This window comes from Parus major, chromosome 2 (assembly GCF_001522545.3).
Source record: "Parus major isolate Abel chromosome 2, Parus_major1.1, whole genome shotgun sequence".
NCBI classification, from domain to species: Eukaryota; Metazoa; Chordata; class Aves; order Passeriformes; family Paridae; genus Parus; species Parus major.
Genome location: NC_031769.1, coordinates 81,911,091 through 81,939,057, shown reverse-complemented (window position 1 = coordinate 81,939,057; position 27,967 = coordinate 81,911,091). Strand labels below are relative to the sequence as shown.

The following is a 27,967-nucleotide window of genomic DNA, read 5'->3' as shown; positions in this document are numbered from 1 at the left end:
GCAGAACTTAATATATAACATAAACCAGACGATTGGGGATACCAGTATCATAAAGTCACCCCAGGACACCCTGCAGACAGTATGGGTACAGACTGTGGCAAATTTCAGCATCACCAGAGCAGCACCCTGTGTCAGCAGAACCCTGTTTGGCCAGGCACACCTATTATACCTTCCTTGTCGCTGAAACAACTTTCTCATCAGTTCCTTCATTAATCTTGTACCATTTCAGAGAGCAGTGGTAGAAGGCCACAGAGGGGATGCTTGGCTCTGGCCTCCTTTTGCAGAAACCTTGCTCTTTCCATTTTGCTTCACTGGGTAGACACCTCAGTTATGTGAGACAGGTAAATAACATCCATATTATTAAATTAACCATCACAGCTCCTCCTGCCACCTGCTACAGGAACACCATGCAGACACCCTTCAGTTTAAAACATGAATGTAGCCAACACAATGTCTCATGTTGCTGGTTGGCAGTGTGGTTCAGCTCTGCATCTGTGCCACACCACCCTGCCTTACCCTAAGTATTCATCCAGGGGTGACCACTGAGCACCTTGTTCCACCTGACTGCCCATGGGGATTGAAGTTGCAGGTGAAGATTCTGCCAGCTTTTGTACCAGAGCACCAGTCTTCCAACCTGTCCCATCAGGTTTCTCAGTGCCCTGCTCCATATACTGATGAGAATTTTCAATGTTTATCTTAGCTTCTCCCCCTGGAAGTCCTGCTGGAGTAATTTTCCAGATGAAGCACAGATTACTTGTTTCCTGGAAGTGTCACAAACCATGAGATTTCTGTGTGCAGTTTGTCTGCATTTCAGAAACCTCCCAGCTCCATGAATGGGCCAAGGGGAAGGCTTGGACACAGTTTCCAATAACCTTTAAACTGGAGGTTCTTCAACTGCTCAGGCAAATGTAGGAGGTAGGAGATGAATATGGGATGAACAGAACAATCTTTGACACTTAAGCCCCCACCCGCTTCACATTTGCCTGGAGAGCCGACCTCCAGGGAAACACTGTCAACATTACTTCACTATACAGATCTCTGCAGGGGTAGGGGATTTAGCAAACACCTCTACTGCAACAGACCCAGCTGGGTATCTGCACACAGGAAAGGATCAGAACAACTCCAAAGGTTATCGCACTGCTGGATGGGCAAAGTCAACAGGATAGAGTGCAGGAGCAAACAAGGACAGCGTTATGCCACCTGAGCCTCCTGGGCCATCAATGACAGTTTGCTCACAGTGCTTCATCTTCTCCCTGTTCAAAGCAGGTTGATGGAGAAGCAGTGACACACAGGTCAACTCTGCCAGTATCTCCTGAAATAGCTCTATGGAGTCTTCAGGGAACAAAGGAGATCTACCTCCAGATTCTCCACTGCAAAATGTGTTGTGGAATATAATGCTGCTATGTGCACACATTGCTTACTGCTTTACATCCTCCACACAACAGATGTAATCACACTTTGAGCCCTTCTATCACTATTCCCCAATTCAAAGCATTTCTTGTATATTTTTTTTTTTTCTTTTTCAGTCTCTGAAAGTAAAGAAGATGGTGGAGACAGATATTTTGAGGATAAGCTGCCTCTTCCTGAGCTACACAGAGTCAGTCCCAGGAGGACAGTCCTACTTGGTCTAGAGGGGAGCAGGTGTGAGAGGGATAGGATATGTATATCTGATGTACTGAAGAAAGCAAGATTGTCCCATCATTCCCAATACAACAAATAGCAAAATGCATATATACACACACATATACATACACGTTATGCACTTACAACTATTTTTAACAATATTTATATATAGATTTGTGTAGGCATTATATATGTATGCATATATGTGTGTATGTGTTAGGCAGGTAGATGTAAATATATATACGCACATGCACTTAAATGCCATCATGTCCTTACACGCGACCACAGAGCTGTTCCGTCTCTGGGCTAGGCGCAGGCTCTGTCCGCGTGTAAGCACGTTGCACGGAGCTGCCTCGGTGTCGTTTCCCAGCCGTGTGGGCGCCTACACGCGCGCACACACTCATGTACGTGTGCAACGCCTGCCCACGCACCCGCGGGTCTGTCCCCGGGCCCCTCCCCGCCGTCACCGCCCCAGGCTCGCACGGCCAGCGGGGCCGCTGCCGCAGCGCGGGGCGGAGCAGAACGGGGGCCGCGCTGCCCGTCGGCCGCCGATCCCGGCAGCGGCGGTGCCGCCAGGCGCTCAGGCGGCGCGGGGGGCGCAGTAGGGTTGCGGCGGCGCTGGCCGGGCGGGCGATCACTCTCCCCGAACAAAGGGCCGAGCGCGCCGCGGGCCGGAGCCGAGCCCCCCCAGATCGCCGGGGGGGAGGTGCCCAGAGCAGCGCGGAGCCCGGCCCGCCGGGAGCCGCCGGGGATTGGCTCGGACGAGCGAGATCTGAAGGTGCCGGGGAAGCCATCTGCAGCGCAGGCGGTTTCGCCGCCGCTGTGCGGGGGGAGGGGGCTCTCCGGTGCGGGCGGCTGGGGGATTTTTTTTTTTCTTTCTTACCTCCCCCCCAATCCCTTTTCATGGGATCATGGCCACGGCGGCGGGGCCGTGATGTCCGCGGGAGTAGCCCCGCTGCGGCAATGCTCCCCGCCGCAGCACTAGGCAGGGGAGGCGTTTGAGCGACGGCCGCACATCCTCTGGCACCACGGCGGCACTGCCGCCGCCTCTCTGCGAGCCGGACCGGCGGAGAGGCGCTTCGCCGCCCGCCCGCCAACAGCAAACCCCTCGAGCCAGTCTTTAAATTGATAATAACCACACTAGAGCCCCTCCAGTGCTCAGAGGCGGGAGGGATCGCAGAGCCGCGGACAACATGGCCACTCTGCTGCGGAAAATCGGGCTGATCCGGCTGCACAGCCGGGACACGGAGGACCCTAAGCACCACCACCACCACCGCAGAAGCAGCCAGCAGGGCTCCTCACTCCGTGGTAGGGGCAACCAGAAGAATAGCAGCAACAAGCCGCAGCCGCAGGGCCCCCCCGGGGTCGGCTGCAGCAGCAGCAGCAGCAGCGAGGGCAGCCCCGGGGGCCACAAGAACAAGAAGGCACCGGAGCCAGCCAAGCAGCCCCCACAGCAGGCGCGCTCGGGAGTCGGCCGGGAGAAGCCGCGGGAGGTGGGCAGGGAGCCCGGCGCCGGCAAGGAGGCGGCGCAGCGGCCCGGCCCCGGCTCCGGCCCCGGGTGCGGGTCGGGGTCGGCGGCACTGGTTCCCGCCGGCCGGCAGCAGCACTGCACGCAGGTGCGGACCCGGCGGCTAATGAAGGAGCTGCAGGACATCGCGCGGCTCAGCGACCGCTTCATCTCGGTGGAGCTGGTGGACGAGAGCCTCTTCGACTGGAACGTGAAGCTGCACCAGGTGGACAAGGACTCGGTGCTGTGGCAGGACATGAAGGAGACCAACACGGAGTACATCCTGCTCAACCTCACCTTCCCCGACAACTTCCCCTTCTCGCCGCCCTTCATGAGGGTGCTTAGCCCCCGCCTGGAGAACGGCTACGTCCTGGACGGCGGGGCCATCTGTATGGAGCTGCTCACACCCCGCGGCTGGTCCAGCGCCTACACCGTGGAGGCCGTTATGAGGCAGTTCGCCGCCAGCCTCGTCAAGGGGCAGGTAGGGCTCCCTGCTCGGGAAGAAGCAAACGCATCCATCGCTCGGGGTGCGGGTCAGAGTGCTGTTCGGGTGGGAACCCCAAAGGCGACCAGGCCCGGTCTCCCCGAGGACCTGGTGTCACAAGTGGAGCGAAGGCAGGGACACACGTGTTTGGCTCCGGGATCCGTTCTCGGGCCGGTGGGGCAGAGGTGCAGGGCAGCTTGGAGGGACGAGATTCACATGCATCCATCGTGTCCTCCCGCCTGGCTTTTGTCCTTGTCCCTCATAAGCTCTGCTGCTTATGGCACACCAAGATACCGTGCTTGTTACCCCTGAGGGGCACCTCCTTCACCCCACAACAAAAGAGAGCTCTCCGGGCTCCAGTGGGGTTTGGGATTGGAGCCTCCTGCCTCCCGCTCTTCACCAAGCAGTCGGCCATACTCGCTGGTCCCTTGCATGCAATGCTGCAGCTGGCGGAGGGCGCGACGCTGGAGCTGCTGCCCCCAGGTCTTTGTCTGTGCTGTCCAGCATAGCATCCCTCCGGGGAGAAGGGGCGACCCCGGCTTTGGGGCTTGGCAGACTACGCTGAGGTTATGTCGCGGGGTCACACCGGGAGTCGTTGCCCGAGCTGCTGGCAAACTTGTACAGGTTTCAAATCGTCCGGTCCGAAAGGAACGAATTATTTGGGCTAGGTACTGCAGCTGCAGCAGCCAGAAGGTTCCTACCAGTTCTCTTAAAAGGAGGTGATCGCTTCTCCCGGCAGAGGATCTCGTCTGGCCTGAGTTTTACGCTGGTTTGTTTTGGGTTTTTTTCCCTTTTTCTCCTGCAGAATATCCGTAGGAGAGAAATACTTCATAACCCATTTTTAACAAATGCGCAAGTATTGCTGGCTTTATGCCCTACATTACGCTTTATGTTATGGCAGGCAATGCACACATGGCTATGACAGAATAGTTTTCCTGTTTGTGAATGCCCTTGAAGTTGGGGGACATGCGCAGCTCCATGTCTGTCAGTAAATTATACTAAGTAACAACTTAGATTTGTCTTCGCAAGGAGGTGGGGAAAGAGTAAATAATAACATACTTTTTATTTGCTTAAAAATGAGGTTAGTCCTGTTGCTCCTATGTAACTGCTTGCCTGAGCAGAAGTAAAGGTTTTTTTTCTTCTTAAGATTGAAATTAATTTTGATTTTTCAACAGGCTCTTTTGTAAATGGCTTGTACTCCCTTTAGCCTATTTGATTTGGGCCTACTGCTCCTTTTTTAAATCAGATAGTGTTTTTCTCTGCACTTCATTTCAAGAGGTCAAGTTTCCTAGGACACCTTGGGATATAAAAAAACATCTACCAAGGGGGAAAAAAAAAAAATTTAATTAATATGGAGCCTGAGGTACATTTAAGTTTTGAAGCTGCTGTTACTGCATCTTACTGTTTGTTAACCTGTCTCTTTTAGAGAGGTCATAGTTCTTGTTACTTGTTACAAGAATTTAGGAGGACAATGGTAAATTCTCCCATTTTGTAACAATTCAGCCTCTTTCTGTGGTGTTGAATGTTAAAGGGTTATATGAATATTTACTGGGATTATAAAATGGCTCAGTGAAGAGAAGCACTGAATTGTTTTATTATATATATTTTTATTATATATATTTATTTTATTATATATATAATTGTTTTATTAATAGTAAATATAATATATATAGTAGTAAATTAATAGTAATAGTAGTAATGAGTAGTAAATATAATATATATATTTTATAGTAGCTATATAATCTGACAATTTTCTTCTCTAAGCCACTTAAGAGATTTCCAGAAAGTAGTAGTGATTTTTGATTACCAGAGGGTGTGTTTATGTGTGCATCGTTAAAAATACATTTAAAGAGCAAGACTGTCAATAACATTTTTCCAGAAGTTTGCAAAGTCAATTATGACAAAAAGAGAACTGGGATTTAAAAAAAGGCAGAAATAAACTGCTGACACTAACTTAGTAGTTAAATTGATATAACATGGCACGTGTCAACCTCTGAGATTGTTCAATCCAAGTGGAAAGGTTATTAAGCAGTATGGTCAATACATTTATTTTCTGGGTTAGAGAGACGTTTCCTCTGACGGGTTTGCCGGTCATTCACTGTAGCTGGGCTCTGTGGGAACCATGTTTCTGTATTGCACTCCCCTCATTACGTAATCCCCACTCCATTGCATAATAGGGCTTAAAATGCAACTGGCGCTCCCCTATCTCTGTTTCATTTTACAGGTGATCTACTTTTGACCAGTTAGTTTTTAAAAAGAGAAATGGAGCCGATGGAGCATTGAGGGCTGAGGTGCTGAATTCCCCAGAGCTGTATGGCCATGTTTGGGTGACTCCTGCTGTGTTGTGGGCAGTCTTGGTGCCTGCAAGGAGATGTCTTAAACAAATAGCCATGGCTTTTACCAGATTAATTGTGTAATTTCTGTAAGCAGCCTGCAACCTTGCAATAGCATGAAATACTCAAGATCCTGTTCATCAGCAAGGCTGGAAAGGTGAGAGCCATCCTACATCGCCTCAGAATGAACCTGCCTGAGCAAATGGCAGCAGCTATCTGGCTGAGGGAGACATAAGGCACTGCCGCCACCAGTGAGTCAAAGGGACCTTCCAGAGAAATGTCACTGGTTCCCAGCACCATGATTTAGCATGAGATCACTGTGAATACTCCAGCCTGTGATGCATCCAAGAGTGCACCTGGCTGGCATGGGTGCCAGTGTGAGTGGGCAGGACTGAGCGTTCCGGTGGCACACCTTCCTCCTTGGGGCAGTTCAGGGGATAGAACCAAGGTGGCTCTTTTCATGAGACATTTTTCATCAGTCCAATTTTGCTGAGCCAGCTGTGGCACTGTCATTCACTGCTGGTTCTTCAAAGAGGAACAGCCCTCCTTGGTCTGCGGGTAGAGCTAGTAGTAACTGTGAGTACGTATGACCTGCTTTTTGACAGAGTGATCTGAAAGCAGATAAAATTAACATTAAAAATACATTTTCAGACAGTTAAGATTCATGACAAAGTTGGATGTTTTTTCATGGATTTCACAGACCTTTTAGTAGAATAGAAGAGAAATTGAGGTAAGTCATTCTGACATCTTATGGGATGTCACTCAGGAGTTGTGTCTGTACAGAAACTTAAATGTGCAACAGAGAAATCAAGAGTTAGCACTTTTCTGTTACTTTTCAGCATTGCACTTGTAAGTAATGTAAAGCTGTGTCCAAGTTTCCAGACCTGAGCATATCTCTTGGGGCTTGGATTTTAAAGCAGGGTGGCTGTTTCTAGATTTCACCAAGCACGAACCATATGCCTCGGCTGCCCTTGTGTAAGAGATGCCCTACCTTACAGGATGCACACCCTAGCTTCCTATCATGAATCTAGCATTGTATTTTTAGACTCTTTTTTTGTCTGTAAAAAAAATTCTTAAAATGGAAGAGAAATTACTTTTTTTTGAATATAACAATTCAACACTCAAATTTAACTTTTTTTTTCCCCTCAGTTTTCAAGGAAAAAAATGTTAATTAACAAGTTGGGGTTTGTTTGTTTGGTTGCTTCAGCTATTCAGCTGAGCAAATCAATTATTCACACAGCTCTAGTCAGTATCTTGAGGGGAATTCTCAGTACATCAAAGGCCGAAGACTGTTTATCTGTCTTGGATCCAGAATCTTATTTTAAAAAACTTGGTGTTGTCCTTAACTCAACTGTAGCCTTGCTTTTAAAGGGATGACTTTGTACTTGCTTCCCGCACAGTCAGCTGCTCGCTGGCTCCTGTCATGACAGGCAAGAGCTTGGTCCTGCTGAACCGGCGAAACAGTCGCTGTGTTCTGCTGCGGAGCTGGGGTGCCAGCCAGGGAGGTGGGGTGATGCTAATGAAATAATTTAAATAGCAGTTGTTTATTGTCCTGGAGGCAACTATTCAACATGTCTGTCTCTCTGTGTCTGTCCAGGCCATGGAAGTGGCCCATGGAGTGTTACTTCTTCTTAGCCCTTTAAAACAATTTATTGATCATTTCAGGGAGAGGTTTAAAAATTACTTGCTCTCCACTTCCAGATAATGTCATTGTCACAATAATATCAAGGGAGGGAGGGAGGTTTTAAGAGAGGGGTGTCACAGCAGGAGGTTCATCATGGCTCTCCTTGAGTGACAATGTGCACAGATGAAACCAATGCCCATGTTTCAGGGAGGAGTCATCTCTCTCCTTTGAAAATATGGTAAATGATTTGGTCCCAATGGAAAAGGAGCAAACTTTGTCTAAAAGAGAGGGTTTTGTGTCTTCTGATAGATGCGTTGTTTCTCACTGGACAGAATGGTTTGGTGGACATTTATAAGAGGACAAAGCTATATATGTCAGTGTCCAGGTAATGCAGCAGGGGTTTGGGTTTTTCTTTTTTTGAGAGCAACAAACAGAGCAGCACCTGATGCCTTGGGGACTTTAGATGTAAGCTTGCAGTAGTGCTGACCACTAGATGCTTTGTCCTCTTTTTTACAAGTCCCTTGTTTTCTCCATAGAGGCTGGAGACTGGACTGACAGACAAAGTCAGCTGTCAGGTAACTGTCAGGTAAAAGCTCTGCAGATTGTCATGAAAAAAGGTCTTTGTTTTGAGGGAAGTTATTCTTCAGTTCTTCCAGTGAATAGGAGGAACATAATTTTTTTTCAGGATTCTTGCAGAGAATAGAAGAAATAGAGAAATTTTGTACATATTACAATAGGAACAGGATATCCCTAATTCTGAGTATTCTTGCTGTTGTTGGCTTCTATATTATGATTTAAATAAAAATAAGAACATGGTTTATAGTTAAGCTTTAATTTAGTATCAGAAAATGTCCTTAATTCAAATAAAATTGTTTGTGTCTAGTACTTTGATCCCTCACATTGTAACATTAGAAATATCTCAGTGGAACACTGTTCGTTTGCTTCAAATGCTGTGTGCCTTGTATGACTATTGAATGGATTTATCTTTCCAGTTTAAAGATTTGAATATCCCAGTTGAGTTTTACCAGATTGGAACAGCAGAAATGGGCTTGTTTTATGACAAACAGCTACAGAAGGTAGCTGTTAATCATAGTCTAGATAACTCCCTCTTCATCCTTTCAAACAAGTGTGAGCAAGTAGATAACAGATGGGACTTGCACAGTGTCCAGGATGTCAGCAGACTCCAGGTCTTTCAAATATGTATAGCAGAAATTAATTGCAGATCCATGGGTTTTCATACTCCAGATGTTGGATTTGAGGAGTGTAGCCATGAATAAATCAGTTAATCTCAAAGGCTGCAGAAATGAACAGAGAGCACAGTGGTCTCAGAATTATGTGGAGGTCCTTAAAAAATGGAATTCTTTCACTTTTTGCTTTTGATTAGTTGCCTAAGCAAGTGATGATGGTTATCCTCAAGGGAGGAAATGTTGCTTTAGTGGGTGAAAAATATTGACTCAAAGATGACAGAGGAGACCAAGAGTGTGTTAGGGAACTTGTTTCCCATGAAAAAGTCTAAATGCTGGGCCAAAGAGATAACAGAATCTCTGTTTATCTACAGAGGGAGATCAGATCTAATGGCCTTCTGAGATGTCTCATTTCATTTGAGAAACATAAGATTGGAAGTTGAACTTTGAGTAGGAGCATGTGTATTGAGATGCTGGGCCTGATAAACAGGCTGAAAAAAATAATTGTTTGTGTGTACTCTGATATATTGGTGTTCTGACCATCCACTATTATTATGCAAATATATTCTGAGAGGAATGAAGACAAAGGGATTCCAATTCATTGAAATAGGAGGTTGGTTTAATTATTTTAAAAAGCAAAGGGAACATAATCTCCATTTTTCTCCTTCAAAGCATAAAAATGAAAATTTTAAAATACTTTCAACTATACTTATTACTGTTAAAATAGTCATCAAATAAATGAAATTCCTATTTTCCTGAGCCAAATTACCAATTTTAAAGCATGCTTTTATTCTTCTTGGCAACACTTAGCTGATCTGCTAAACAAGAATTTGAAAGAATTGTGGCTTTGGATTTTGTGAGAAAATTGAATTTGCTGACAAGAGCAAGATTCTTCTTCCCTGAACTTTATATGGGCTCATTTTCTTCAGTGTGAGTGTTCAGACAGAAAGAACCATGAAGCATTGGGGTGCTTTGTCAGATATTTAATTGAAAATTTTATTTTTTCAAATAAAAAAAGCCAAGTATGAAGGGTGATGGCCTGAAGTAGTAACTGAAATAACCCACTTTCTATTCTGAGGATGATTTACTCTTCCTTTTTCAGGCTAGCCTGGAAAATATGCAGCTTTCCTAGCGTACACACAATGCCCAGGGATTTCCACGCATGACCGGATACTTCCAGATTGAAGATTTGTAACTCCACATTAATTCAGCTCCTTATATCCTGGGAGTCTGATTGCCAGGCATGGTCTGTGGCATGTCCCCCTGTGGGCATCTGCTCTCACAAAGTGGTACAGTGGTTAAGTAACAAAATATTTACTGCATTTCTTTTTCTTGTGTAAGCTCCTTTGGGCTGGTGAGAGTCAGTGAAGGGCTCTTCTTTTCTGTGATGTATTCAGTCCTTCACATACAGTTTCCAGTTTTCTCCTGTAAATGCCAAAAATGTAATGCTGACATTCAGTGCAAATGGAGATGGGCGATAGGAGGATTGCTGGGTGCAATTCCTCTGCAATTAAACAGGGAGAACCTCAGATGCTGTGGTAGTTATGCTGGCTGACTGGCTCAAAACGTGTCTTAATTGTAAGGTGCACAGGATCCAGTTGTTGCCCTTGTAAATGGAATAGCAGTTTTCTCTTGGATTGTATTTTTTTAAAGTGCTAGGTCTGGTCTGAGTTGTACTCCACAGGTCATTTCTGGAGGTTGTTGAGCATTACATGGTGTTTGCCTTCAACACTATCTGGAAATGGCAGTAACTGAGTATATCCTGGAGGTCTCAGGACAAGCTTTACATGAAGGATGTGATACTGTTACATAAACCGTCTCACAGTGAAATGAGGACTACTCTGGGAATTGAAAGTGTCTGAGCTAGGGAGAAATGTCGGTGTGCTTTGATGAAAGTGAATTTGTAGTCCCTACCAGTGTGCACAGAAAAGGTAAGTGGGCACCACACTTCAGATGTTAAGGTTATTCCTCTTCTGAAACAGGATCAAGGTGCCACTCTGATTTGCCTCATTCCCATTAAAAGTTACACTGAGAAAGGATACATCAGGCATCTCTGTCCTCAACCACACATGGCAGATGCATGCCTGCCTCGTACATGTGCGGAGTCTGTCCTTGGAAAATGTCTTCTTATCTACTTCACAGTCTTGTGTGTTAAAATTGATGATCCTCATTGATTTAATCCTTTGCTGCAGAGGCTTTCCAAAACCTATGGAACTTCTGCAGTGATTCCTTGATAGAGTTACAAGTCAGTTATAATTCCAAACCTGCATTCAAAGACGTGTTAAAATAAACCCGAGGAAGGAAGACATAAGCCTGCATTATGAAATGGCTTGGAGCTCAGATGCTTGTCATAGTCAGGTTTTATGAGCTGTGGAATGACTTGGTATTTCTCCTACTTCTAGGCTCGTGCTACAAATGGTAGCAAGCCCCCAGATGCAGTAAGAAGGGCTCATTTCCATAATACATGTCCATGAAAAAACCAAAGCATAGCGAAACAGAAGAAATTGATGTTATTAGTTTTTCAAATTATCTATGAATTTCTATAAATATCGGGTTTTATGTAAATTTGATAATACTATTTCCACTAAAATATGCCTGACATTGAAGTGTTCTGTAATTATTTGTTAGGGAGAAGGTTGTTCACAATTTGAGCACTTAGCCTGAGATAAGGTGGTGCGAGTTTAGCTTACAGGTTTTGCCAGTGACTTCCGGTGCAGTCATGGGCAAGTCATATAACTTCACTGTATTCCTCTTTCCCACATGTGAAGTACAGACAAATTTGTAAGGGACCCAAAGGTCATTTGAGGATATGTGCTTAAAGAAGTGTGCCTCACTCAGACATGAAGGCTGTCTGAGTAGATGTCCATGTGCATCAGTACTGCAGTCAGGAGATTGGCACATTCATATAAATAGCAGGAGAAAAGCACATCCATTTGTGACTTTGATCTTACTAAATTTGGTTTTAACTTGATTAGATGTTCCCAGAGGCAGCCTGCTTTTTACTACTGTTTTGTTCTGTTTTTTTGTTTACCATTCTAAAACTTAGGGGAATGTGAAGATAAGCATTGTTGTGGTGCCTTTGTCTTTACAGCCTATCACAAAGGATGGTTGGGTTGACTTTGCTTTGGTTTGGTTCACACCCATGACTGTGTTTGACTTGGGTAGCTTCAGGTTCCTGATGTGGAGGACCTGTGGGCTTATGCAGAGTTGCTGTCATGTTCCCAGCCTTCTCACCTGGACTGGCTCTCAGGAACTCAGCCAGTGCCTGATTCCACAGAGAGGTAGTCCACGGAGCTCTGCAAAATACCGAGAATACATAGCAGAGAAAACATCCCTCTGTCACCTAGACTAGCAAGTGCCTTTCTGGTAGCAGGGAACAGGGACTGTCTCTTTTGACAGAAGCCCACCATGTTGTCATACCTTCAGCCTTGGAGATGCTTGAGTCACCAGTAATTTACCCAGCTACCCAAATTTTCTTACTCTTTTGCCAGCACAGAGTTTGTCCCGCCCATAAAATACAGGGAGGGAATTTCTTAACCCTGATCTGTGCTGAAATCACGCTGCCAGCTGGGTGCTGACTTAGGGAAAAGCGAGGAAGAGCAGCACAGTGCTCTGGAGCTGCCAGACAGAGATTGGAGCTGTAAGCATTTGTATCTATTAAGAGCTGCTGGCACAGACAAATGAGCATAAATAATTATTCAGCTGTAATTCAGATTTCTTTTTCCTGGACAAAGAACAGTTATGCTCCCAGAAGGCACAATTCATAGGATGCTTTAAACCCGGAACTTGCTACGTTTTAAATTCTTTTGTAGATTATTCTGAAAAAAAAAAGGACTAAAAAAGGCATGGAAGTACTGCTTTGGAAATTGCACATTACAGGAAAACCTCCTTGTTTTCATTCACTTATGCTGCAACCTTATGAGTATTTGTCTGTATCACTTTCTATACCATTTTATTTTAGCTATAGCTCATAATCATATACAGTGCAATATGAATTGTGTGCTATTTTTGAGACATGATTAACTGTGACTCATCAGTACATGAAGGAAAAAAATGATAAACCATGTAACTGGGGGGAGAGACTGTATATTGCTCTCTAACAGTGATGTTGTGACACATTGCAATCACTGCACTGAGAGCATGACAGTTCTCACTTCAGCATCATTCTGCTTTTGAATGCGTCTCTAAAGCCAGTGGAAATATTTTCTTCTGAAAGCTTGTTTAAATATTCTAGGATAAGGCTGGTTCAGGCTTAAGCACTGAGTACCTCTGTTCCTTATCAGAAAATGAGTATGTTTGTATAGAATAGTTGGGGCCCAAGGCCATTAGTCACTGGCACATTATGGAACTTGTTACTTACTGAAACTCATAGCATGCCTCAGTATTTAGGAAATCCATAGATTTTGTGTCATCCATGAAGAAGCCTGGCACAACAGACTTGGAGAATGGGCATATCCTTGTGGAACATCTTCCTGTCAATGGAGGCATCACCACAGGTGCTGTGTCTGGCACAGTGACTTCCTGCAGTCTTTTGTGTGCTTCTTACTGTCTGCTTGTTTTCCATCTCTTGACATTTTTACCTACAGTTGGATTAGCAGAACCTGCTATAGAGATCTGTTAAGAGTTGGAGGCAGAAAAGGAAACTGCAGACATCTGCATGTCCTTACGGTGGGCCTACATGATGGGCCAAGTGTAGCCCCATGTGCAGAAGGCATGTGTGATTTGCCCTTGGGAGACCAACCTGGAGTTATTTGCATTGAAAGTACTAATGAAAGTACACAGAGCTGAGGAGATTGTGTAAAGAGCCATGCTAACAGCATGAAGGTTTGCCTGCTTCTGAGTCTCTTAGCTGGTCACTACTGGAAATGTACACAGCTTTTTGTTTGCTGGTCCAGGTAAAATGTCTGTTTGTGATTGAAGGTTTGTTGTTACACCTCAGAGATACACAGCACAGGGGTTACATTGTTTCCACAATAACATCAGCTTTATAAGGGCTCATGTGTACATTAAAGGGCTGTGTCCGCTAAATTGCAGAAAATTTGGGACCTAATAAAGCAGGGAGTGGCATCAATAATGGACTGAGCACAGCCTTGAAGGGTTCAGGACCTGGCTGTGCAGTGCCACAGCTGACCTGTGTTGGCAGTTCAGCTCCAATTGTCTAAGCTGGACTTGGAGAATACCACAGGTCCCTTCCAGACAGTACTTTTGATGATTGTATGATCATGTGGAAGACTGACCTCTGTTACATAGTCCTGTCCTTCCATCAGGAGTGAGTTCCAACAGGACACACATGGAAGCACACCTGGTACTGTTTTGAAATTATTTGGTTTGGATCTGGGAGCTTCTATCATTTGTTTGACAAGAGGGGGAACTCCCTTTGTCCAGAGAAATCCTCTTGAGGCTATCCTGACTGGAAGGACCAGAAGAAATGTCAAGACTGCTTTTCATGACAACATAGGCCAGCTATGGATAAGTATATGGTCATAGTGAGCTCAAGAGTTTCAGGCTTCATATTTGGTTTCTGTACAGGACTTAACTCTGTCTTTGGACTGCTTTGTGGTCTGGTGATGCTGGGGAATAATTGACATGGCACATTGCTGATAGTGGTACTGGCAGATTTTAAAGAGCTAATAGTTGTTGAGCTGAAAATTTTTGAGGATGTGCTTCAGTGTCACAGAGTATTATGAAGGAGGGATGTGTTCACAGAGACTAGTGTGACATCACTTGGAAGTAGAAAAGCTCCCAGATTTGCCCATCCATAAGAGGTCCATAATTGTGAATGTGTCATGTTTTAACTTCAGCTGCCAAGCAAATATGACAGTCACTTCCTCACCTCATCCCCTGGCTGTCTGGGGAGGAGAATAAGAAAAAATGTGGGTTGAGATAAGGAATTTGATAATTGAAACTAAGTAAAATGTAATACTAATAGTTATAATAATAACAAAATATCCCAAGGGTAATTAAAGACAGACAAAAAAACACAAGAAATACCATCACTCACCACCCACTGACACATGCCCAGCCCCATCCCCAAGCAGTGATTGGCCCCTCCCAACCAACTCTCCCCAGTTAATACAGTGGGTGTGATGTGGAACATCCCTTTCACCAGTTCAGCTCACTGTCCTGGCCACATTCCCTCTTGGCTTCTTGTGCACCTGCTCACTGGTAGAGCACAAGGCACTGAGAAAAACCCTTGGCTTAGTGTGAGTAAGTGTTGCTCAGCATCAGATAAAACAGGGTGTTATCAACATTATTCCCATGCAAAATCCAAACCACCACTTTTACTAGAAAGAAAATTAACTCTGTTGCAGCTGAAACCAGGACAGGAGGACAAATCAAGAGCACACCCAGGTGAGATTCACCTTGGGTCTTTTGCTGGACCCAATGGCAGGAGGGAGTGGTTGGTTGTCCTTTAGTTCAGCTAGGGTCCTGAGAAGGCTGCCTGAAGCAGATGGTGTTCCAGGAGGTCTTTCTGCCCACCATTAGCAGGGTTATAGACTGGATGCTTATCAGCTGTTTGTGCATGCTCATTAGTTTGAGCAAAGCCTGGATGAGTGGCATGTGATTGTTCACTGTGCCACGCAGGCTGGCCACAGCAGGAGTGAGGGAGGAGGCTGAGTGCAGTACGCATCCCCCTGCGCTTCAGCATGGCTGCACAAAAACCAGTTGGGTGCTGTGGCATTGCTTTCACCTTTCATATGTTTCTAGCTTGTTAAAATTATATCTTGATAAGTACATGAAGTCACAGCAGATGGCAAAATCTGAAATGTTCTCTCCAACTCCTTAATTAGGTTTTCAGATATCCCTTTATGAAGGGGGCGTTTTCAGGCACTCTGTGAGTGTCTGAAAGTATTGCAAGTATTTAAATACTCTCCTGGTGCGACTTCTCAGAGCTGAAGTCGACAGTGATATCTTTATGAAAGGCTTTGGGTTTTTCCTGTTGTTTTTAACCTCTTGTGGAATGTTTTGATCTTGTTCAGATACCAGTTTGATGTCTTTCCTTGATGTGGTGCCAGACAAAACAAAAAACATCTGCCATGCAAATGATCTGCATTCCTTATCCCAGAAGTAGTGACGTGTGGTTTGGGGATTGGTCAAAATGCAGTTATGCCCAACAGAGCTGTGGATAACACATATTTATATACTGTATTTACCATCACTACCTTGTTTACAGAATGCAGCAGCTTACAAGTTCCTGTCCAGACTTAAAATGACTGCATGTTCAAGTAGCAGGCTGAAAATAAACTGTAGTCAGGGCTGGTAGCAGTGCCTGGTGAAACATTTGACACTTTCTTCTATAATTGCAATGCAAAATGACAGTTTTTACTTAAACTTGGGAAGAATTTTCTGGGAATGGCAGAAAACTAAAAATCAGTAAGACAGTAGATACCACCCAGGCTTGAAAGTGTCTGAAGTTAGTCAGCTGAATTTCCAGACTTCTTTCTTTTTACCTCAGCTTTACTTGAGACAGCAAATAGGAAAACTTCCAGTCTAGGAGGTTAAATTTTATCCAGATTATAAACATCTGGCAGGATATTGGTTGATAAGAGATAATGCTGACCATGCCACTCATAGTTTCTGTATAAACACAGAAACACTGTACTGGGTTGTAGCATGGTAGAATTAGCTGGTCTTTGATGGTGCAGTTCACATACAATCTGTACTTCCAGAGTGGAAGTAGATTTAATGATCTGTTGCATTAATAACAGAAAGGTTTCAGAATAAACTCATTAAATGATGCTCCTTTCATATATCCTTCCTGATATGGCTCTGGTAACATTTTACATGTATTTACATTTTACATGTAATGATGTTTACTACATCATTACAACACCAGAGAATTCTTACAGTCCTGCTTTGAAAGCTGAACATAGTCAACACTAAGCATGAGCTGTTCACAATGGAATGATTCTTTTTCTAGATACAACTTTGTATTAATACTTCATAAAAGCTGGGGAAGATGTGAATCATACTGTCCTAGATGCTATGCATATAATTCAAAGGGTATCAAAGCCTTAAAGGATAAAAGATAATGTGCAAAACACAGGAGATGGCAAATGGATCTAATCTAGAAATTAAGCAGCAGAGCAAATTTGTATTTACTTTCAAAAGTACTTAGTGAGATTTTGAGGACAGAATTTTCTGTGCTGATTTAATCTTCTGTTTTACTTTATCTTTTCCTATGTTTCTCTAAGTGTGCTTCCAACAAAACCCCAGATTAGGAAGCAAATACAAAATGTTTTGTAACAACAAAAATACTTCTACAGAATAATTATGATTGATAATCATATATGGGTAAAATTATGTATGATAATTATTCAATAAGATTTTAAAAATATGTTACCCAGCTTTATTTAATTATTCCATCTGTCACAAGTAAAAATGAGCATTTTCTAAGAAAATTTATGAGCAGGACTCAATTGAAAACCATTGAGCATCCTTATTTGGGACATATTAATTGCCAAATTTGTGTGGAGACATAGAAAGTGTCTTGCTGTTTGGTCTATCAAGGGGGTTTAAAGAGGAAATGGATTTCTAGTCTATAAATGGCAGCTAGGGAGAAAGGCAAGGAAAAGCATCAACTGGTAAAACTGCTGTTTTGGGGAAAAACAAATGGGTATAAATTGACTGTGAATAAATCCAGGTGGGAACTGGAGGCTGTTTGTAATCTTTCATTAAGGTATGCTCTGAGAGACAACTCAAACTGCACCAAAAAATAATTTGTTAAACCAGGAGTAGGAAACAGCTTTTTTCTTTCATGTGTCAATAGTTTTGCTGTAACAGGAGCAGTGCTGCACGCAAAAGAGCCTCTGCAATATTGTGACAGCTTTCTAGAAAGAAATTGTTTGTCCACACTGCAGGCTAATCTTACTCATTTTAGTCTGTAAATGTAAATTTGATACTCCAAGGACAGATTTTGTTTTCTTTTCTCACTTTCCCCTTTTTCTTCCCTCTATACAGCTGACTATTTTCTCTGTATTTATTGCATGCTATTGCAAATGCCAATTTTTGGGTTAAATTCCAAATTGACAGGGAAATCAGGGAAGAAAAATATTATTTTTGAGCTAAGGAACAGAAAAAATGAGAACATACTAACTTGGTTCTTAATAATTGTGAAACTGTAATATGGTGTCCACTCATCAAATACAATTTATTTGTATTGATTTGTACTGATTGTATTTGAAAGGCTTTCAGTGCAATCTGTTAAACAATTACTGAATTTACTAGACTAGTGACTTCAATAAACTTTTTTTGTAATAAATCCAGTAGGCATAAATAATTTAAATATATTTATTTTAATTATTTTTTAAAGGTATTAATTGTTGTAGAGTGGTATTAATCTGCAGCGATCATTCTTTTTTGTGTCTCTGTTGGTTGGTAATTGACACAGACCAGTGTGAAAAATAAGGTAAGCTATTGACAACTCAGTAAAAGTTTCTACTGCCAAACAAGAATTTGAATATTCATACAACAGTGTTGTTAGAACTAATATCTATTAGCAGAGTAATAAAAATGCAGTATATGCAAATAAGTATGTTTTCATTCATTATCAAACTTGGCATGAAGGGGTAATAAACAAATTAGAACTTTCAATTTAAGGTGGAAGCAAGTTGGTTTAAGGCACTCCTTTTAGAAAGGGCAGAGGTGTTAATTTCTCAGGGGTAGGTTGCAGGAAGAGGAATGTAGTATGTTCTGCGGGATGGAGGTAATTTTTGGTGTCCTTGTATGGTGGCAGTGGGGAGTGAGGCATTGGCAACCCTGAGAGCGCCCGTGCCCGGGAAGTCACTGTCACTCCTCCTCCAGCTGGGCAGGAGAGGCAGGAGGGGTGAGCATGAGGGGCCTCACGCCAAACACGGCATGCCGGAGTTGTCCCGGAGCAGCGGAGTGGGAGGCGAGCCCTGAGGCACGGCCGCCGCAGGTTGCTGTAAGCGGGGCAGCATGCCAGCACTGGGATTCGCCGTGGAAAAAACAGCAGAGATGCCACCTTTTTTTTAAAATTTTTTTTCCTTTCCCTCCTTTTTAGCCGTTCACAGAATATAATTTTTAATCCTCTCTAATAATGCATTTGTCTGCTCAAGTTTTTTAACTATGCTCGCTGGAACCCGTAAGTGAATGCCCCTCAACCTGACGAGTTGAAAAGTTAAGCTGTGGTTTCCAGATGCGTGTTCATGTCTTTAATGAAGGTTTTCTTTTTGTGTTTGGTGCAGGGCCGTATCTGCAGAAAAGCTGGCAAATCAAAAAAGTCATTCAGTCGAAAGGAAGCTGAAGCAACTTTTAAGAGTTTGGTGAAGACCCATGAAAAATATGGGTGGGTCACTCCACCTGTCTCTGATGGCTGATGCAACCTGCACTTGACAAAAATGCTGAACGAAAGTACTGTGACATCTCCTCAGTGCTGTACATCGCCCATCCTTTTCTACTTCAGCTTCAGTTACATAACATGAATGTCAAGGAGACATCTAAGTTATTTATGAACAGATGTATTTACAGAGGGAGAGGAAAATAATGCTGTGTGGGATTATATTTCAAGACTGGAGAATGGTCATCATTGAAGTCACTTGAGTGGATGCTGAGTTGTGTCATTTGCCCCCATACAGCACACATTGTTTTCAGCTTCTTTCCATGACAGCAGCACCAAACAGCAGTACTGGAAAGTCTATCCATTACTGCTCAGTTCATTTAAATGTAAGTGAAACAGTTAATATTTAATAGGGAAGCAGTGCATTGCAGGTACATGTTTGCTGTGCTGTTTATCTTTGTCTCCTAGCAGGTCAACATAACTTGAAGATTTGTCTTTATGTGGAACTGTGGTCTGCTGTGACTAAATTTAGACTTCATTTGTGCTCTATATATGACCTTTAATTCATAAATGAAACCAGAATTAAAATGCTGAAAGGTCCTAGTGTTGAAAAATTATTAAGGGGAATCACCCAGCCAGTTACAATGTGCTCTCTTTGCTGATATTGTGATGTGCTGTTCAGAAGTAAACCAGTGCAGTTAACTGAAGGTTAGGTGTTTTTTTAAAACACATCCGCACCAGGGCTCAGAGGGGTTACTCGGTGATAGCAGCACAATGATTATCTTGATGGTACCTTCTGCAGTAGCATGTGGCCTGTCAGATCTTCAAAACAGCAAAACAAATGAGTTGAAATGGACAAAGTAACCTTAAAATTTTATCTGTTTAATTTTGAAATCATATGCCAGTAACAGAGTAAAAATTTTCAAGTCAAATGGAACATGGTTTGTAAGATGATTTGCATGACTGAAATTTTCTTTTTTATTTTCACTCAATAGACATTGTATGTACTTAGAGCCCAGTATCTGAGAAGACCCACTGATGTATATAAATGTCCTATTATTTAATCATTAAAATTTAAGTTTTCTGGTAAACAAATTGAAAAAAACAGCTTTCTAAGGGACTCCATAAAAATGGAATGTTAAGAATGGTATAGAAAAGCATTAAAAAATGTGGATTCCAAATGGAAAATCATATTGGACATGTGCTGAATAAAATCACCAGTATTATTTCTGTTGCCTCAGGAATTCAATCATTTTTGCCAGCTTTTGTATTTAAAGTAATGGGTTATCTATTGTGAGATTCTAAGCACCATATAGATGTATCTGTTGTGGTGGTGCTTTTTAATTGAAAGTAGGACAGTATCGATTGTAGGACTGATTTGGAGGGGGAAGGCAGTGTGTGTTTGGAAGCACTTTCCATTATATGGCTAACATGAGAACAAATCAAAATGGTTGACCAGTTTCTGTTTGTATTACAGCAACATTGGAGACTATACAGAGGGGTCTGGAGTTTGATTTAAAACTACACGCAGCATAGAAGAACAAAAGCAGTACAATGAAATTCAAACACAAGAGAAGAAGCAGCAGAGCAGATATTCTTGCAGTACTGGTGGAAACACGCTGCTTAGTGAGGCTGTTGTGCTTTGTCAGCTAGAGTCAGAGAAAAATAATCAAAGCCTTCACTAGAAGGAATATGCAGGTCAGATCACCTAGTTTGTGGGCATACCTGGTTTCTTGCACTTCTGATCTCCATCAGCAGTCACTTCTCTTTCTCCTCTGATCATTTGTGGTGTGCCTTAACTCAGTTACAAAGAGAAATGCTTTGTACCACAAATCTGCCCAGATCTTGCTGTCATTTATCTCACTCTGCTTTATACTTGGACACAGGGCTATAAGCAGTGTGTATATGTACTTTTCCTCTCAAACTGTGTATCAATTCTGTGCATCTAGCAGCAGAATCTGTCTTTTGAGTGAGAAGTAATGTTGCCGCTGAAGATTAACAGATCACACAGACACAGGTTGAGGTGTGGTGCAAGAAAGAGCAGAGTTTATTTTTCCTCCCAGGATTTATAGGCTTGTGATTTATAGGCCAGGGATTGGATGGTCAGGATAACACTTTCTCACTGCACTGGCCATGAGAGATGCCCATCACAAGACGTGTAACAGAAAGAATGTACACATATCTATGTTTACAGTTACTGTCCTGGGAAAGTCTTTAGAAAACCATGTCAGCAAGCTCAGAAGCTGAATTTTCAGGGCGACAAAGTAACATTTCAAGTAATTCACTTTCTCAGTTTTATAAACTTTCTTTGCTCTCCCTTATGGAAGAGGAAACTGGTATGTTTAGTTAAGCATCAAATAATTTATAATCCCTAGCAGAACTTCCTGAGAACAGAGAGTGACATAGCACTGGAAGGCATAACGTTTGTTATTTCCCTTCAGAAAAGCTCTTCTGTCATCAGCACAGTAAAATTATATTAAAAACAGCATGAAGGTGTGGTAAGTCTTTGGGGATGATTATTGCATTTTCTGCTGGTTTTTAACCTCTTTTTTTCTGTCAGAGGGTTATTTTAAATCTTTCTGAGAACCGTATCTTTAATATTTAATTAAAGGGTTAGCTAAAAAGAACATAGTGGGTGGGTTGCTACCACTTCCCTCCAACCTACTTATTATGTGTCTTCTTAAGTGTGCTTTATATAGTTAAAGCAAACATCATTGCTAAAAATCACTTTCTGGCTGTAGGAGGTTCTCTGCATCACTCAGTGTCTTGGAGCTGTAGGAGAGGCAAATGAAAAAATCTTAGAGTGCTTTGAAGCTTTAGCAGAAGGGGAGCAGAGTGTGTGTGATTATAAGCTGCAGCAACAACTCGTGCAAGGAGGAAAGAAGGCAAAGTACACTGCATGAACTAGGGCAGGATGAAGTTCCTGCTGCACCAAAATTAATACTGCTGCTATTAAAGAGATGATGGCTTATGGCAGGAGCAGCCTGTGCTGGGGGCATGCAGGAAAAAGGGGACAGCAGGGAGTGCAGAAGCTTTGTGCTTCTGAGCAGGGAGGGAGGGAGATGGTTATAAGAGTGGTTAATTAAGAGATCTATAAAAGAGAGTTTGTATTTTTAGGGAAAATTATTTAATGTTTTTTGTCTAGCTGTATGCTAGACAGGTTCTACTTGCAACAGACAAGCCTAAAAGAAAGGCGACAGAGAAATTGGGAAAGATGTATGAGGGGAAGGAAAAGAGGAAGACCTGAGAAGAGAAAGAGAGAGAAAGAGAGAAAGTATACTCTGGACAAAATATGACAGGACAAGTAAAACACAAGACAAAAAATAAAACCTGATAATTGAAGGATACTAAGGGAGACAGAGTCAGAAGAAGTAGTTTAGGTAGGACATACTGCAGGAACTTACTGCAGAGCTACTTTCAGGTACCTAAGGTCCAATAATATCCTTTTTGTTTGTATCCCAGAAAGTGAGAGCTTCTTCCATATTCTATCCTTCTGGCAGCTGAGGAGGAAGAATGTTAGGATTTGGAGCTGTGTTGTGGAACTCAAATCAGATTGTCATATAAACCCAAGTGTCATTCCCAGATTGTAAATTCCAGGAGACCAAAATGAAAGCAGATTGGACAGTCATCTGCTTGGTCAAAGTTCCTCAAAATCAAAGAAGTGGGAGGATTTGTTTTGCAGACAGCAAACCTCAATATTCCCCATTTATCCAATCAAAAATCTCCTTAGGATTTATTGTAAAATTAGCAGTCAGCACAGGTCCTTCAGCTCTCATTAGACCCATTTTATCAGGAACATTATTTTCCATCTGCTGTCCCCAGAACAGATGATTAATTTGAAACTATCATCTGGGGAAGTGTGAAGCTGTATTGGGAAGTTACTTTCTGGCTTCTTTAGAATATATCTCTTTGGAGGATCTTCTTTGAGTCTGAAAAAGCTATTTGAATGAATACAGGCATTGAAAAAAGCAAGCTCATGATAAAGGAAGAAAGCTGTCTCTGAATACCTAAGTGCTGAAAGATTTCCATAAAGAACAGAATCGAAGATTTATATGGGAATGTATTTGTGTCATTAGAAATTGGTCCTAAGAATTCAAGAATCAAAACCTTAGCAGTCAAAGACCTCTTAAATTTATGGTTTTTTTCTGTCACAAACACAGTGTCTCCTTCATTCTAGCCTGAACTTCAGTCCTGAGCCCAGAGAAATGTTATGGGTATGGTCTGTTTGGTGCTGTGATACTGTATTATGTTAAAAAAGAGACTTGTTTCAATATCATTTTTGAAAACAGTGCATAAAATCCTAAAATGAAGCTTGTTTAGTGAACAGCAGGGTTAGAACAAAGCCTTTCTAGTATGACAAATACATGTGATATGACAATGTAACATATATATTTATACTTTTAGAAAACTCAAACACTGGTCTGAGAGTCACAACTGCCAAGCATTGGTGTGATGGCCAGTACTCTGATGTGCATGCACTTTCCATTCCACAGGAAATTGCAGTAGAGAGAAATAGCTTCTTGATAGGCTTACTGTACAGAGAAAAATAATGTATAATTAACTAGCTTTGGGATTTAAATAATTAAATGGGTTTTCTTCTCCACTTTTTTTATTTTCCCCAAGATTTTCAGGCACCCATATGGAGCCACACTGGCAGCATGATCAGCATGGTAATTTACATGACTCCGGTGAGGTCACTGATTATGAACACACTTTTTGTTGGAGAAGTTTTTAGAGGATAGCTGACTTCCAGCTGAATGCCTGGGTGTGGAGCTTGGCAGATGCACTGAGGATTTACTTGTCAGTGTTACGTAGGCAGATGTGATGCATGCGTAGGCATCCCAAAGCTTAGCTGAAATTGTGGGGAAACATTTGCATAGAGTCAGTGTGAAAAGTTTGTCTCTTCCATGCAGGACATAACTTCTGGCAAAGTTCCTCTGAAACTGCTATGATCTATACAATGGAATTAAGTAGGCCAACCTGCTGGCACAGTACAATATACCAGTTATGTTTTCCCTCCCTGACAAACACCAACTCAAATAGTCTGCTACAGACAACACGTTTCAGAAGACAACCATTAGTAGCAATGCTGAAGTAAAACTCCTGGATATTATCTCCTCCAGCCTTCCCAGTGCATTCCTAAGGGGACAATGTAGCCCTGATCTAAGTGAACAAGAGAGACAGAGGGGGCTGTACATGCACTGAGACCATGCACTGCCCTACAAAGTGCCAGCTGTGAGATGAGTGGGACACCAAGCCTCTGAGCTTACCTAGACAATGTGCACCCCTTCTTGATGTCAAATACTGACCTTGCAAATACTTCACAAACATGCATATTACTTGGATTGAATCGAAGGGTTCGGTATGCCTCTGACCCAAGTTCCTGCTTGCAGAGCATACGGGTTACTAAATATACACTGTGGGTTTTCATAAAGTTAGCAACACAGTTAGTTTTGCTTTACTGGCTCTGAAGAATAAAGTGGCTGTCAAACTAGGTCTGAGCGCAAATAGGTTGGAAGTGAGTCACCTGCTGTTATGAGAACAGTTGCACTGTAGAGGTGGTTTCATCCTTAAAGGGTGGAGGTGAGGTATTGAGATAGTCACCAGTAGGACATTGCAAGAAGTAAAAAGACAGCCTTCCTATGCCATGTGAGTGTTCCACATTACTGACTGCTTAATTGCATCTTCTTATGTGTACATTGTTCTGCTTTGTAAATTTTAGCCCCTTCAAAGTTTTACTCATATGCTAAGGAAATATTAAGCAAGTCATGTAAATTTGCATTAAAAGCCTTAATTTCAATCTGGAAGCATGCAAATGCCATGCTGATGTCTGTCAAATTTCACCAGGAGCTTCCTCACACAAGTCATGAACAAATCAGTGATGACGGTAGTTAATACAAGAATAGAACCTTTGGAATTTGGATGTTTGGCTGTCTTTTCACTGATTTCTTTGTCTTTTGGTTTGACTGACTGCAGACAAGAACGTCAAGCTAACAGCAGTGAACTGTCATAGCATTTGTTTATTTATAACAGTTCCTTTTGTTCATGCTGCTAAATAAGGTGGCAATAAATATTCATTGCAGTTGTGCTTCACCAAACAGAAATTCAAAGATAACTCCTCCTCTGAAAACTTTGCATTTTATACTCAGTGTTTGCCACCACACATAGCATTCGTTATCTTTTGCTGTTAAATATTCTTGTATTTTCTCATTTAGTGACCTCCTGTGTTTTAAATTATTTGTGGTTCTTTAACAGAAATATGTGAAGTATATTACAGGTCCTCTTGGCAAAAATCAGTGAAATGTAACTGAAACAATTCTAGTTGCCTGGGTGATTTAGAAGCATACTTCACTTGCCATTTGCATTAGCAAGATCTGCAGACTTTTACTAAATATTCCTCAGCAAAACCAAGACCTATATTTCAGCAAAAAATCCATTCTGGTATGGATTAGCATGTGTCTCAGGAATGAAAGCAGACCATCTTTACAAGAAATTTAAACCATTTATGCCAGGATCATTTAGTTCTGAAAATGCATGGTAACAATACAACACAGGTAATACCTTATACTGGATGAGGTTTTATATATTTGATTGTTATATAAATATACTTTTGCAATGTATTAATAGAATTTATGATAATCCAAACTGAGAGGAGTGATTGATATCCTCGAAGGCGGAGCTCACATTCAGAAAGACCTGGAGAAGCTGAAGGAATAGGCCAACATTCCTTGTTATTCTTCTTATTAAGTTTGACAGTGACAGGCATTAGACTCTGTATTCAAATGGAGCCAATCAACTGACCAGGACAGGCTGGGGCTGTCTGGCAACACTGCAGGAAAGAACTTGGAGTCCCAGGAAGACACAATTTACAAGGGATCAGCACTGCACCCCTATCTCAAGGTCTCAAGGAAGACCAGCCACACACTGGGCTGCACTGGCAAAGGCATTGACAGCTGGTCAAGGAGCATGATTCTTTTCCTCAGTTGTGAGTTGACATCTGAAGTACTATGTCCAGTTTTGGACCCCCAGAACATGGCACATTTTGACAAATTGAAGGGGCACCAAGAGGATTCACGGTCTGGAGCCTGTGATGTGCAGGAGGAGGATGAGAGAGAGCGGCTTCTTCTTAGACTGCAAAGAGAAGGCTGAGAGAGGGGGCTGACAGCAGTCTTGCACTACCTGGAAAGGGATTACAGAAAATATGCATGGAGCCACTTCTCTGAGGTGAACAAAGAGAAAGAGGTAGTAGATGCAAATAGCAGGAAGCAAGGTCCCATCTTGATGAAGGAAATAATGTTTTCCAACCATGCAAGCAGGCAAACACTAGAGTAGGTTGCCCAGAAATAGTGGAATCTCCACTGTGGGAGATTTTTGGGACTCAGCTGCATAGTGCCCAGAGTAACCTGATCCATGCTTGAAGCAGACATTTTGACCAGAGATCTCCATAGGTCTTTTCCAAACTTAATGTTTCCATTATTCTGTTATATTATGTGTATTATAAAATTCTGCTCTTCAGAGATATTGGAAAAAACAAAATTTTTTAGCTAAAAATATGACTGATTCATAAAGCCACTAATCTCCAGAAAGTATAAAGTATCCCTTTCCAAGCACCCTGTGCTCTAACTTCACTGCATGGATGCTGAAGTATGAAATTGTACAAACAGCTGCTGAAGGTGTCAGTAATTCACACTAAAATTCTTGCATACCTACACCAGCTATGACTCCACTGTTACAAATATTTTCCATGTAAATGGGTGTTTTGAGAGAACTTTTAATTATTCTTTCCCTGAAGAACTTCAAGCTTAGCAGGTTTGTCATGTTGTTTTCCTGCAATGCAGGATTGAAAAATACTTCCCTCAATAGAAGTCATGGAAAGCAAACCTGGAGCTTACAGAGGGGATCTTCTGCAAGAAAAATATTTAAATTACAAAAAGCAAGCTACTTCAGTTGAAGTTGTATCACAGTGCAAGTGTTTCATGATTGCTAAGGTGAGCTATGATCCTTGAGCTCTTAGGGCCAAAGCTTCTGTTATCAATAATACTATAGTTTTACCTCCTCTAAACATTTTGCAAATTAACATTTGAGGAGAAAAGTATTTTGGTGACATTTCTGATAGGGACTTTCTCCTGTAATATGTCATATCATAGAATCATAGAATGTGCTGAGTTAGAAGGGACCCACCAGGATCATCAAGTCCAACTTTTGGCCCATGGGACAGGCAAAGAGTCACACCATGTGCCTGAGAGTGTTGTCCAAAGACTGCTTGAACTCTGTCAAGCTTCATGTTGTTACTGCTTCCCTTGGGAGCCTGTTCCAGGGCCTGACCACCCTCTGGGTAAAGAGCATTTTCCTAACATCCAACCTAAACCTCCCCTGACACAACTTTGAGCTATTGTGTCCAATTCTGTCACTGGTCACCATGGAGATCAGTGCCTGACCCTCATCTTCCTCTCACAAGGAAGTTGTAACTGAAGTGAGGTCACCCCTTAGTCTCTTCTTCTTCAGACTGGACAGACCAAGTGACCTCAGCTGCTCTTCATAGGGCTTCCCCTTGAAGCCCTTCACCATTTTTGTTGCTCTCCTTTGATGCTCCTAATAGTTTAATGTTCTTCTTACATTGTGGTACCCAAAACTGCACACAGCACTTGAGGTGAGGCCACCCCAGACCAGAGCACAGCAGGACAGTCCCCTCCCTTGCCCTGCTGGTGATGCTGCACCTGATGCCCCCCAGGGTGTGGTTGGTGCTCCTGGCTGCCAGGGGCACTACTGACTCATGTTCAACCATTTCATCAACCAGGACCCCCAGGCACCTTTCTGTAGCACTGTTTTCCAGCATGTCATTCCCCAGCCTGTACCTACATCCAGAATAGCCCCATCCCAGGTGCAGAATCCAACACTTGACCTTGTTAAAA

General features: G+C 42.7%; 1 protein-coding gene across 1 annotated transcript; it reads left to right on the top strand.

The window, feature by feature from the left end:
• Window positions 1–2,405: 2,405 nt before the first annotated feature.
• On the top strand, window positions 2,406–20,285 carry UBE2QL1 (ubiquitin conjugating enzyme E2 Q family like 1). Its single transcript, XM_015619715.3, has 2 exons — window positions 2,406–3,611; window positions 18,964–20,285. The coding sequence occupies exons 1-2, from the start codon at window positions 2,817–2,819 to the stop codon at window positions 19,093–19,095; spliced, it is 927 nt and encodes a 308-aa protein (XP_015475201.1). The 5' UTR covers window positions 2,406–2,816; the 3' UTR covers window positions 19,096–20,285.
• The last annotated feature ends 7,682 nt before the right edge of the window (window positions 20,286–27,967 follow it).